The sequence below is a fragment of the Manis pentadactyla genome, chromosome 9 (assembly GCF_030020395.1).
Source record: "Manis pentadactyla isolate mManPen7 chromosome 9, mManPen7.hap1, whole genome shotgun sequence".
NCBI classification, from domain to species: domain Eukaryota; kingdom Metazoa; phylum Chordata; class Mammalia; order Pholidota; family Manidae; genus Manis; species Manis pentadactyla.
The window spans coordinates 85,143,379-85,157,309 of record NC_080027.1 but is presented as its reverse complement, the minus strand read 5'-3'; the positions used below and the strand labels follow the sequence as shown (position 1 = coordinate 85,157,309).

The 13,931-nt window shown below is 47.5% G+C and overlaps 1 protein-coding gene across 2 annotated transcripts in view; it reads left to right on the top strand.

The window, feature by feature from the left end:
* Positions 1–13,931, top strand: part of SYT13 (synaptotagmin 13) — a 63,245-nt gene continuing 49,314 nt past the window's right edge. The window contains exon 1 of one of the 2 annotated variants that reach the window (XM_036891894.2): positions 1–703. In XM_036891894.2, coding sequence (XP_036747789.2) covers positions 94–703 — 610 coding nt within the window. In that variant the 5' untranslated portion in view covers positions 1–93. The remainder of the gene's footprint in view (positions 704–13,931) is intronic. The other variant, XM_036891895.2, reaches the window with a different exon arrangement.

Below are 13,931 nucleotides of genomic sequence, written 5' to 3'. Positions count from 1 at the left end.
ATGGGGAGTCTCAGCTTTGAGCGTTTTAAGAGTTCCTGGAGGACCCGTTTTTACAGCCTGAGAAGGTGAGCAGAGGGTGGGCAGCCTGGTAAAATGACCCATATCCGGAAGGAGCCTCAGACTTGGGCTCCATCACTAACGTACAGTGTGACCTCGGCGAGCTCCTACCCTTCTTGGGACCAAGTGTCCTCGTACACAGAACGTGAGGAATGGCCTGAGACGACCCTATGGTTCCTTCCACCTGAGACGCTACTGCCCCTTTGGGCGGGGGTCTGGTCACGTGTTGGCGGGGAGCGGGCGCCAGCTGACGTGATGCTGAGTGCGGGCGCACAGCCGGCCCCGGCCCGGCCTCCTCCGCTGACGTCCTTGCAGCCGCCCTCCCTCCCCACCCCTCCGGCAACGGGAGAGCTGCTGGCGCGTCCGGATCCCAGCAGCTGCCCGGCGGTGGCGGCAACGGCGGCGGCGGGCCGGGCCGGGGTAGGATCGCGGCGGGCCGAGTCCGGCGACAGAGGCTGGCGCCATGGTGCTCTCGGTGCCCGTGATTGCTCTGGGCGCCACTCTGGGCACGGCCACCAGCATCCTCGCGCTGTGCGGAGTCACCTGCCTGTGCCGACACATGCACCCCAAGAAAGGGCTGCTGCAGCGGGACCGGGACCCCGATCCGGAGAAGGCGAGACCTGGCGTGCTTCGGCAGGCCCAACAGGTGAGCGGGGACGGCGCCTCGGCCTCCCGGGCGCGGACGGGTCTCCCAGGCTGCGGCAGCAAGGGGGAACGGGTGGCGGGAGCAGCCGCGGTTCTTTGCACCACTGAGCAGGTCGGGGAGCACCCGGCGGACCTGCTCGAGACCTGCCGAGGAGGGTCCGGAGGGCCGGGGGTGGGGGAGGACAATTAGGGGAGGGAGGCTTGGGGGTACGCGAGAGGAATGGAGACCGCGAGCGCTAAAGGGAGGGTATGAGAGGGAATGGAAGAGGGAACTTGGATAGGAATAGGGGCTGGGAGGGGAGTGTGGGGGGCTGGAGGGGAATGCGGGGAGCGGGTGCTGAGCGGGGAGTGTGCACAGGGCGCTCAGAGAGGAATGTGGGCGGGGACTGGGAGGAGATAGGGGTAGGGGAGTGGAGGGTTAGGGGAGACTAAGCGACACGTGAGAAGAGGCAGAATTGGGTGGAAGTGGAATGGGAACTGAGAGCGGGAAGAGAAGGGAGGTGGATTGTGGGCTGGCGTAGGGAAAGCACTGACTTAGCGGAGAACGGGGAAAACCACCACAAACCAGAGGGGAGGTGGCTGCTGTCCCTGTGGAAGCTGGAGAGGGGCAGCTGGGCCGGCAGCACCCGGAGTCTGGGGAGTCAGGTGGATGTGGAGGCGCCTGAAGGACCCTGGCTCCTCCCAGCCAGAGGGGCTTGCCGTGGCCTCCCCCACGATGTCTCTGAAGATGTCCCTAGAGACAGGAGGGCTTTTATCCCATGCATTGGCTTGTACTCAGAGGCCCTTTGGGTAGGAAGTGGGTGGTGTCCCCATTGTACAGTGCAGCAGAAGGGTCTGGGGAAGAGGTTTGGAAGGATTGCCTTACAGAGGCCTTGAACTCTAGGATACATTCCCGAGGTGGGGGAGTGCAAGATGTCCTCTGGAGAATGGGAGGCAAAGATCTTGCTGGAGTGATTTGAGGTAGGCTGGTCCTGGGGCAGGTGCATTTTTTGTAATGACTTCCCAAGGCTCTCTCCATTCCTTACAGAGCCTATAGATCCCTTAGAGGCATGTGGTTCCACCTTCCTTTTTCCAATCAATTATTCAAAAGCTCTGAGACCCTGTGTCAATCACTGTATAATGAGAGTGGGAGGAAATGGCTGCTGTCCTTGAGGCACTTTCAGTCCAAGAAGTGACAGTGACACCAGCAGAAGTTAAGAGCCAGCTGGGCAGCCAGATGTTAGACCCTGCACCATCTGAAATGGGAGTGGTGGGTTTCCCGCTGGCAGGGGGTGTGGTTGGATAAGCCCTTCTCCAGAATTGTAGCCTGCTGCCTCTCGAGCTTCTCTCCTACCCAGTGCACTAAAAGGACAGCCATTCTTCTGCCTTTCACAGTGATGACCCTTCAGGCACTGTCCCCTCCCATTCCTAGAGAGAATAACTGGAGAAGGAGTTGGTGTAAATGACCTCGAGAGCCGTTCCAACTCTTTGTCTTATTGATAACCAGTAGCCCATACAATGTCCAAGAATTAAAGACAAACTGGACCATGCCTTTCCCCAGCTTAGAATCCTCCTCAATTTCTCACTGACCTTGGAGCAAGTCATAGCAAACGATTACATGGCATGTACTCTGGGCCAGGCACCATTCTGAATGTGTTACACTTAATGCACTCAGCAATCCAATGAAGGGTGTATGTGGTGATCCCAACTTCAAGATCAGGAAGCTAAGGCTCAGAGAGTATGAGTGACTTGCCCAGGGCCACACAGCTAGAGAACTTTTGGAGCTGGAGTCTAGCTAAGCTGGTCTGGTTCTGGAGGCCATGCTCACTAACCGTTCTGTCCACTCCCTCACTTGTTTGATCTGGCAGGTGTTTACCTCTCCAGCCAGCCTCATGCCAGTTTACCCCTCCATTGGTACTCTCAGTCTCCCTTCTTGTTTATGATCCTTCTTAAAGACATCAGCCCCTCCTGTTTGCCTCTGGCTTTTCTCACAGATGGCTTCTCTTGCTTTAGGTCTCTTTCTGCTTAAATTTCACTTTCTCAGGGAGGATTTTGTCCACTGCCACATGTAACAAAGTACTCTCTCCCCCATTACCTTCTCTGATCAATCTCATTCCTTCCAAATTCTTTAAAACACTTGTTATAATTGGGTGTGATCTTTCATATCTGTTTACTTATATAATACTTATTCCCAGCACCTACTAAGTGTCTGGAACCTAGTAAGTGCCCTATAAGAAGTTATTGGTGAATAAGGGTATCCCAGTGTCCAGCCATTTGGGATTATTGTCAGGGTTATTTTCAAATGTGAATGCCTGCACCATACCTTTGTAACCCAGTGCTCACTCAGCAGGGGCACAACAAACAGTTGTTGACACTTGAGACCCATCCATCCACATTCCCTTGTCTGGTTCCCTCAGCAACAAGGATTTGGACAGAATGCAGAGGCATGAATGTGCTGATATGGAGACCTCACTAGAGTGGTTTGGCTGCCACTGAGCCCTGACTGATTCAGCCACTGACCCAGAGTAAACAGAGAAAGGACAACACAATTGACATTTCAGAAACAGTAGAAGAGGTGGCCTTGGGGGTGATAGGTGACAGGCAGGGTGATGGCTGTGCACATGTTGACAAGGAGGGGAAGAGTCAGGCAAGGTTCTCTGAAGGTGTTCCTTGAAGACAGGGAACAGGATTCTAGATTCCGGTAGCCACTGAAAACTGGGATGTCTGTAGGATACAGAGTGACTGCCTCTGTCTCCCTAAGTCACTGGTGAGGTTGTAGGAAAAAGCCCTTGGATTTTTCAGGCCATACCTGAGAATTTGATTTCTAGCCCCAAATAGTTGCATGAAGTTGAAGTTTGTAGCTATTTTGAAAAGAATTTTGATGATTCCCCTTGGAGGTTCTTAACCTGAAGTCCACAGACCTCCCCCACCCCACCCAGTGGGTCTATAGAGAAAATTTAAGGGATTCATGGTCTTAGATAGGAAAGAACAGCATCTGCATTTTCTCTAACCTCTAACTGAAACTTAGCATTTCCTATAGGTAGGAATATAAACAACACACCATGGAAGCATTAACAACCCCTGTGACTTTATCCCAAGGAGAGTCACAGATAGTTTTAGAAGATACACAGCTGCTGCAGGACTTCACAGTGTGACTTATGCTCAAGTCTAATTCTAAACATGGCGCTCACTGAATCTGCAGTTAGATCCTGTTGTTTAATGAATGAATAAAGAGGTACACATATAGCCATTTCACAAATTGATTTTATTCAGTGTTCCTTTGTAGTCCTTTATCTTATTTTCTGCTTTATCAAACATTCTGAGAGGGCACCCACAGGCCTCCCCTGACAGCTGGAGGAATCCAGGAAAAAGGAAGGGCCCAGGATCTCTGCTAAGTGGGAGGTGGGAGATGGTGGAAGCCCTCAGCCATCCAGTGCCTTTTGTACCTCTAGGCAGCCCCAGTTCAGAGTTCTTCTTTGCTTTTCCAGAATACACCCTCTGGATCATTTGTCCCGCCTTCTTAGACAGTCCCTCACCATCACCCTTGTGCAGATACAAGGGATTCAGTCTCACTGCTCCCCCCACTCATGGTCTGACAGGACCACCTGGGATCTCCCTCGCCACTGTCAGCCCAGCCTTTGAAGCTTGGTTATTATGCAGTGACCTGGCAGCTTGAGCAAGGAGACAGAGCAGAGAGGGAGAATGGGGTAGTGTGTGTGTGTGTGTGTGTGTGTGTGTGTGTGTGTGTGTGTGTGTGTGTGTATTCATGTTCCCTTCATAGCTGCTTCTGCATCTATTAGTGAGAGACAGGCAGACCCACTGGTTCCTTCCCCTGAATTTCCTTTTCATGCCTGTCTGCCACTCCCACATTTCTGGGTCTTCTCCTAGGAATCCCTGTTCTGGCTAACCTAAGTAACTCGGGAGTGAGCAGGGAGGGCCACCCTTTTCCTACTGCTCAGTACCCCTGACACTCACCATTTAGCAGGAATTGTGGTCCTCTTTTCAGAAGAGTCTCAGTGTCCAGTTGTTCTCTCCACATGGTGCTTACCTTCTTGCACCCATAAGTGAGTCTTCTCAAATGCTTCTCAGAGGCCCCTAGGGTTACCCTGGTGCTGTTCTCCGGAAGCTAACATGTGGCCAGAGGCTTTAGCCAAGTTGCTTGGCCTCTCAGCAATGGTCCCCATACCTCTTTTAACCTCATCTGCCAGACTCCCACTGCCACTTACTTATCAAACTACAGAATCCCACCCTCCTTCCAGCAGAGTTGAGAAGAGCTGAGTACCTTGTAATGGAATACCACCTGAGTCTGTTTGGGCTGCTGTAATGAAAGACCATAGACTGGGTGGCATAGAAACAATAGACATTGATTTCTCACAGTCTGGAGACTGGGAAGTCCAAGATCAAGGCTCCAGCAGATTCAGTGTGTGGTGAGAGCCCACTTCCTAGACTTTTCACTGTGTCCTCATGTGGGAGAAGGGGAGGCGGAGTCTCCTGGGCTGCTTTTATAAGGCAGTTCCCCTGCTTGTGAGGGCTCTACCCTCCTGACCCAACAACCTCCAACCTCCCAAAGCCCACCTTCTAATAGCACTGTGCTGGGGCTAGGTTTCAATGTATGAATTCAGTGGGGGACACAAACATACAGACAGTACTGAACACTGATAGGGTTCTAGGTTTTTATGAAGTGGTTGAAGTAAGTGCTGAATTTGTAACCAACAGTATATGTATAGAGGAGTGTTCTTTCTCCAAGATCAGGGAATGTGCCCTTCATTTTTCTTGCATTCTGACAATATCTGGTGTGATGCTGGGCATGGGCTGTTATTTCCCTGTGTATTTTGGATGAAGTCATCATATTGTGACATAACCCTGAATAAGAGAGGGAAGACACAGAGGAGGGAATACTGTTGAGGTTTCATCTCCACAAGATTTGAAATCAAGCCCAGTTTAGGTGTGGTGTTGCCGTTGGGCACAGGCCATAATCAGGGCACTGCGGGGGAGCTCAAGGGATTTTGTTAATGCTCCGCCTCCTGGTGTCTCTTGGTATGGGTACTGGTCACACAGGTGTGCTCACTTTGTAAAAGGAAATTCATCCAGCTCTACATTTGTGATTTGTGTACTTTCTTGTATATAGTTATACTTCAGTAAAGTGTTGGTTAAAATTAGTCATGTTGTGACATAACATTTGTGAACATTAATTTAGGATGTAGCTGATATTTTTATTACAAGAAGACTTTTGGGTTATAATCAAGAGATGTGGCTCTTCTTCTTAAGGTCCATTAAGCACTGCCTCCTGCCCCCCCACACACCCCCACCCCAGGCCCTGTCTGCTTTCTGCTGTTACTCCTGTGGCCGCCTTGTCCTTGGAATTGGGGCTTTGAGACCTTAGTGTGACCCTGTCAACCCCCCTGCCTATTCTCCTTTTCTTTAGGCCACTGGGGCAACATCCTCCTAGATCACTTGTCTGAATTTGTACTTGTCTGAATTTGTACTTGGAGTGTGGATGCATCAGAGCCCAGGTGCTGTACTTCATTGGCTAATAAGTTCATTTATGAGAGGTTAATGGGCATGTGCTAGGAACGGGGTTACAACAATTTAAAGACAGGCATAGTGGGATGACAGACAACGAAGTCACAAGTGGCCATGAAGTGTGTTACACGCCATGACAGGGGAGGTGCAGGGGCCTTAGGAATCCCTTTGTGGGGGGTCCTCAACTTTGTCCAGTTCCTGACGGCTGTTCTGCCAACATCCTCCCTGTACCTCAGTGATCATGGAGGCTCTGTGAATTGCTCACCCCTGGCCTGGAATGGATTTGATTCTGGGCTGCTGTAGTTCTGACCTCCATGGATTCTCACCCCTGTAAAGGATTCATTTCTTAGCTGATCTCCTGCCTGGTAAACTCTCCTGTTCATATAAACAAGCAAACAAAAAAATAGATCCATTTCTATAGAATAATAAATAACAATGACAGCATGACTCACATTTACTGGGTTCTTTATATGTGCCAGGCACTCTTTAACCATATTAATTTTATCCTCGCAATTGTCCTATGAAGTATGCATAATTATTATTTCCATTTTACAGATGGGAAAAGTAAAACCCAGAACACTTAAGTACCTTATTCAGTGACAGAGCTGGGGATGGAATTTAGGAAGTCTCACTCCAGAGCCCACACTTTTGACCAGTAGCAGAAAAAAAAATATTCAAAAATTTTACTTGAGCCTTGGTGTTTCTCCAGATATGGTGGGGAAACAATGTCTACAAATATGCATATTTGCAGGTCAGCTTCAGCAACCTTTCCCAAAGCTTCAGATTGCTTTGCACCTCTTTCCTCCCTCATGCTTCAGGAAATGGGTACAGCCCAGGGCCCTCCAGAGAGATTTACACAGTAAACATGTTTGGGCTGGTTGCTTAGCAACATGGTAGACTATGAATTCTTCACAAAGAATTAGCATAGATTATTTCAGGGAGATGAGCACAAACCTACTGGAAATGCTACACCCTTCAAAACACAATGTGGACTCTGAGTCTATTTCCATCAATCCCTTCCCAGTGGCAGGTCCCAGACCAGTCACATCCCCTCCCCCCAGGTTCTCCTGTGGCATAGCAAGTAGACAAGGCAGGTTCATGGCTCTTCTTGCCATGGGATTGACAGTCTGCCAGCACCTTTTGTTAATTCCAGCAGCAAACATTGCTGCATCTTAGAAATTTTCAGGTTTTCAGATACTAACCCGAGTTACCGTTAAGTACATGGAAAGCAGGAAGATAGAGAGGCCATAGGAATGTGATAGAAGGAAGAAACATCTGAATAAGAAATCAGAGGGGTTCAAGGCAAAGGCAGAAGGAAGGAGAAAGACTGGCAGGATGGGGAAGCAGCAGACCAAGAACACAAAGAGACAAGATAAAGAACGACTCACCGTCCCAGAGTCAGAGACCAGCAGGAGAAATCAGAGTATATGTAGGCAGTGCCTGTGCTGTCCACACTATTCGACAGACAGTCCCCTCCAAAGCCGGCACGGTTCATCTCTCTTCTACTTCACACTTCAGTATTTCTGGAGCTTCACTACTTCTGGAGCTTATTTCCTGCTAGCGAACATTGGGAGACACTGCTTTGAGGATGGAGGACCATAGCTTCACAGAGACAGATTTTAAGAAGGGATTCCGTATGTCAGAATCAACACACAGGAACCTAGAAAGGGACCCCTATTATCAAATCCTTAAGAGATAATGTGTTCATAGATTTCTAAAGGAAACCAGATGAGTAGATGTATTCCTTCCTCCCACTTCTCTCCCTCCCTTCCTCCCTTGTTTGTGTTTATTGATCATATACTATGTGTCAGGTACCGTGCCTGGGGTGGGGGCAGAATACAGTAGTAACTGTCCCTCCTCAATGACACAGTGACCCATTCCCAGCCTTCAGGAAGCTTATGTTGTAAGGAAGAGACCAGAGTTAGTGGAAGAAGAGCACAGGTAAGAGAATATGTGATGGTGGTGAGTGACCTGAAGAGAAAGCACTGTGCTGTGAGAGTATGAGGTGGGGCAGACCCAGTCAAGGAGGTCAGAGAAGTCTTCCCTGGAACCGGTGATAGCCAAGCTGAGAGTTGAAGGTGGAAGGGACATTAACCAGGGCAGTGGGGAGGGGTGTAAGAAGCTCTCGCAGAGGAGTGAGGTCATGCAAATGTCCTGTGACAGAAACTTGGCACTAGGAGAGCCTAGGGAAAGGTCAGGGAGGAGCAGGAACAGAGAGCATGGGGAAGCACTGAGTACCACGAGGTTGGGGAGGTGGGCAGGGGCCTAGGCAAGCAGGGCGTTGTAGACCATGGACAGGTTCCTTCCTTCCTTCACTCATAGATCAGACCTGTGTTACTGCCTATATGAACGGCACTGACCTATGTACTGATAATATGAATGTTACTTTTATTTTCAAAGTTTTTTCTAAATTGAAGTGAAATGCATATAAAATTAACTATTTTAAAGTGAACAAATCACTGGCATTTACAATATTCACATTGTCGTGCAACCACCTACCCCATCTCGTTCTAAAACATATTCATACCCCCTGAAGAAAACGTGATACCTGTGAAGCAGACATCCTCTGAATTCTTTCCTCCTGCAGTCCCTGGCAACCACTGGTCTTTTCTGTCTCCATGGATTTTCCTATTCTGGACATTTCCTGTATTTGGAATTATACGTGACAGTTTGTGACTGGCTTTTTCACTTAGCATAATGTTTTCAGGGTCCAGCCATGATGTAGCAGGTGTTAGCACTTTCTTTCTTGTTTCTTTCTTTTGGCTGAATAAATACCCTGCTATATGTATATGCCTCGTTTAGTTTCCCCATTCATCAGTTGATGAGCATTTGGGTTGTTTCTACATTTCTGTTATTGTGACTAGTGTTGCTGTCTACATTCCTGTACTAGTATTTGTTTTGAGTATCTGTTTTCAGTTCTTTCAAGTATAGACCTAGGAGTGGAATTGCTGGGTCGTATGGTACTTCCATGTTTAACTTTTTGAGGAGCAGCCAAACTGCTTTCCACAGGGGCCACACCATTGATATTCCCAGTAGCACCTGTGAGAGAGCCACTTTCTTCATAGCCTTGCCTATTTTGCTTATTTTTTGTTATAGAGCCACCCTCATGGGTGTGACATGTTATCTCATTGTGGTGTTTTCTAGACTTTGAATTTTTTTTAAATCCAAGCTCTCATTTTTTAAATAGTCATCAATATCTGTCAAGTTATTAACACTTCTTGTTTGTATTGCATGCCTATTACAATGAATCCACATGGGCACAGCCAAAATAAAAACATTTCATTGCTCATGAGTATCACAAGAGGAGTGTAGCATGTGGCAGTGCTGTCCCCTGCTCCAAGGGAAACACCCTGTTCTCCCTGTAAATTTGCCTCTGCTGTTCCTTCCTTTAAATATCCTGCATGTTATCATTATCACCTTTCCCTACCTTGTCCCCTCAAGCTTTAATTCCTCATCACTCCCAATCTGCTTCACCCAGATGCCTGAGGGCCCTGCAAACCCAGGTCCAATTGAGGTGGTATTTACAGTCTACCAATATCATGTCCTTATGTATGGACATTACTAGGCAAGGGCAATGCCAGGAGGAGCAGCCCTGATCCCCTGCAGCGTCCGTTCACTGCACACACACAAACCTTCCCACCAAGGAATGCCATAGGTGCTAATTAAGTGAAGGGTGTCTTAATTGATTTGTAGTATAGAAAATTACTGGGATATTTTTACATAGTATTTAAGCATGTTAAGTGAGATATGGTGATATTTTGGGAAGTTGATTGGGGTTTTGGGTTTACTTAGAATGCATTATTATCTTTCCCACTTAAAAAAACGGAATCCAAATGTCTGCTTTCTGAAATTTGCTGGAAGCATGTTTCCATGAACAGATTAGAGTCAGATAAGAGGGGGTAACTGCATGTTTGAGCATTTGTGTATATGAATATGAATAAGAAAAAAGGGAGGACTCTCCTATGGGAATTCTGTGAAATTGAGTCCTAGACCACCTGGCATAGGTCCTCAGGTATTTTGTGATATTTCATTGACGCCCCCAACCCTCCACTCATGAGGTCCAAGACATACATTTCCTCCACAGAAAAACTGAGCAGCACTTGGCAGATAGTAACAGAAGTGAGGAGAAATGGTGAATGACTGCATGAGTCAGTAAATGATGGATAGATGAATGGGAGTAGGGGATTCATGGGGCTGCTGCCTCTGCTTGCAGCCAAAATAAAAATCACAAATTCAGGGGATGGTGCTGAGTTTGCTGAAGAATCTCTTGCTCACCTCTAGTGACACAGCAAGGAGTCTAGACAAGCTCAAAGGGTCTGGCAGACTTGCGTTCTGTTCCTTTCCTGCCCTTCCAGGCTCCATTCACTTCACTGGAGATAGTTTAAATTTTTTCAGCTGCAGAATACATTAGCTCATACCCACAGAGCCATCTTTTACTTGGAAAAACGTTAGAAACCGCACAGCTTTGGACTTGCTGTGAAGACCAGCATGAGGAGACGGATGGAGGTTATTGAGGCAGGATAGCTAAGACTCTGCTTTCCGAGTAGAATTAGGAATAACGTTTGGAGAGGACGGTGTTTAAAGATGACAATGAGGTTGGGGAAAAGCAGTTTGGTTGGGCAACTAGAAGAATTGATGGAAACATCTGCATGTGTCAAATAATTTCAGTTCACTCTAAGTTCATTCTGCTTCAGATCCCCTTCTCCTTTCTCACGGTATACCCCAAGCATCTTAAAATGCATTTGTGTTTCCAGCACAGTCACTTCATGTAGAAGAAAGGTAGGTCTACCAGAGAGACAGCCCATGAAGGCAGGGATGGCATGCCAAGGGATGAGACTCTGTAGGAAAGCAGCAACACGGTCTGGAGGGCTATCGGGCATATTCCCTGCAAATGTGTCATCTAATGAGCATGTTTCTTACTACGCAAGTGGAACAGATCCTTTAAGCAGCAAAATGACTGTCCTGCTTGCTCAACAGCCTTATTTCAAAACATGCAGACAAAGAACGGAACGGAATGTTCATGAGACTAGGTAACCCATTCGTAACTACTACACAGTAGACTACTGAGGAGTCCTTACTAAAGAGTCTTGACATAAGCTACTCCATTTTATAAGTAACTTTATTTTGTAAGAGACAGGTCACATCAAGAGGAAGTTACAAGAGTTACAAAAATTTAACCAACACAGTTGCCAGGACTGGCCAGATGCTGCCAGCCAATAGAAAGACGACAACTCGCCCACCCGGCAGTCAAGAGTCAGTAAAGGTCAGGTCATATCTAGGCCCGCTCTGTGCACGGCCTGCTCTGTGCACGGCCCGTTCTGCGCATGGCTTGTTCTGCGCATGGCCCGCTCTGCACACGACCCCATTCCTGTGTAAGACCCCAGCATGCTGGCTACCCAATAAACTCTCTTGCTTTTGCATCTACGCGTCTCCCGGTTATTTGGAGGTTGATTGCACGGACCCAACAACTACCATTTGCTTTTGGATAACCACCAGATTTAGTTTTAGGTGTTAACAATCTAGTTTCTGAGACCACCGCAAAGAATAAATTGCCTTTTAGAAAGAAAATGTTTATTTTATGATCAAGCTGCTGAAATATGATAGGAAGCAAATTAAATTTAGATCCCAAACCCGAGTTTTAATTTAGCTTCGACCATGTTCCAGCTAAATAAGGTTGACTGCTCTGAATCCAAATTTCCTCATCAACAAAGCAGAGATGATAATGTGAGGCATTCTAAGGTCATGTTAAAGACCAGACAAGGTAACACATTTGAAAGAACCCAGCAGACTCAGCACCTGGCCACTGGTTAGAATATATTTTAGGTAAGTCTGAAAGGTTTCCTTATTCATGCTTTACCAAAGCAATAACTGGTCTGTATGTTCACTATGTAGGAGAGAAAGAGTCTATTAAAAGGATTCCAGATGTGAAAAAAGAAAGGTTTCTGTTAGTATGGGAAGGGGACCATGAGCATTCATCAAAAGAGTACTCCTTGACTACTACTATGTGCAAGGTGTTGAGTTAGCTTTGGGGACATGGTGGGGACGAGGCATATACTACCCCTGGTCTCCTGCAGCTCACATGCTAGGGGTAGAGATGTTTATCACACAATTGCACAGGTGAATATAAATCTAACACAACTGTGTTAGGTGTGGTACCCCAAGAAGTGATAACCAATTAGTGCTTTGATTGTCACCATTCCTCGAGTCTCCTTTCATTAAAAACATTTTGAGCAAGTACTCCTCATACATGCATATTTAATTCTTTGTAAACCATATATATGCTTAGTATTATATATATTACTTTACTAACATGCGTATAATAAAACATGCACAAAAACGGGCCTTTTAACACAATAAGATAAATTATAAAATGAAATTCTGTTATTTTTTTCCCATATCCCAAAAGGACAGCATTGTATACCCTTGTGCCATAAAGTTACTGGTATTTACCAGATAAAAGTGTTTGGGGGGGATTGGAGCCAGGATGGCGGCATGAGTAGAGCAGTGGAAATCTCCTCCCAAAACCACATATATCTATGAAAATACAACAAAGACAGCTCTTCCTAGAATAAAGACCAGAAGACACAGGACACCATCCAGACCACATCCACATCTGAGAGAACCTAGTGCCTCGTAAAGGGGGTAAGATACAAGCCCCGGCCCCGCAGGACCCGAGCGCCCCTCCCCCCAGCTCCCGGCGGGAGAAGAGTAGGCAGAGCGGGAGGGAGACGGAGCCCAGGACTGCTGAACACCCAGCCCCAGCCATCCGGGCCAGAGTGCAGACACAGTGCGTGCGCAGGGGGCTCTGGATAGTAGGGAAACAGGGCAGCAAGAACAGTGAGCGGGTACCAGAGGCCTGGTGCCAGAGGACATAAGAAAAGCGAGCGGCCATTTTTTTTTTTTCTGTTTTGTTTTGGTGAGTGCTTTTTGGAAGTCTTAAAGGGATAGGGACACCAATACTAGGGAAACAGGGCAGCAAGACCGGTGAGCAGATGCCTGAGGCTGGCGCCGGCGAATAAAGAAAAACGAGTGGCCATTTCTTATTTATTTTTTTATTTTTTTAATTTTACAAATTTTTTTTTTTTTTTGTGGTCGTTGTTTTGTTTTGGCGGCTGCTTTTTGGAAGTCTTAAAGGGGCACGGCAGGACACTTAATCCAGAGGTAGAGAATCTGGGGATCTCTGGGCACCCTAATCCCCTGGGCTGCAGGGAGCTCGGAGGCCCCTTACAGAGATAAATAGCCTCCAGGCCACTCCCCCTCCAAAGGGAATCCACCATTTTGGAGCAGCAGCCCGAGCCAGGCCACGCCCACAGCAACAGCGGAGATAAACTCCATAGCAGCCGGGCAGGAAGCAGAAGCCCTGTCTGCGTGCAGCTACCCAGCACAAGCCACTAGAGGTCGCTGTTCTCCCAGGAGAGGAAGGCCACAAACCAACAAGAAGGGAAGTTCTTCCAGCCGTCACTCGTCCCAGTTCTGCAAACTATTTCTATCACCATGAAAAGGCAAAGCTACAGGCAGACAAAGATCACAGAGACAACACCAGAGAAGGAGACAGACCTAACCAGTCTTCCTGACAAAGAATTCAAAATAAGAATTATAAACATGCTGACAGAGATGCAGAGAAATATACAAGAGATATGGGATGAAGTCTGGAGGGAGATCACAGATGCCAGAAAGGAGATTACAGAAATGAAACAAACTCTGGAAGGGTTTATAAGCAGAATGGA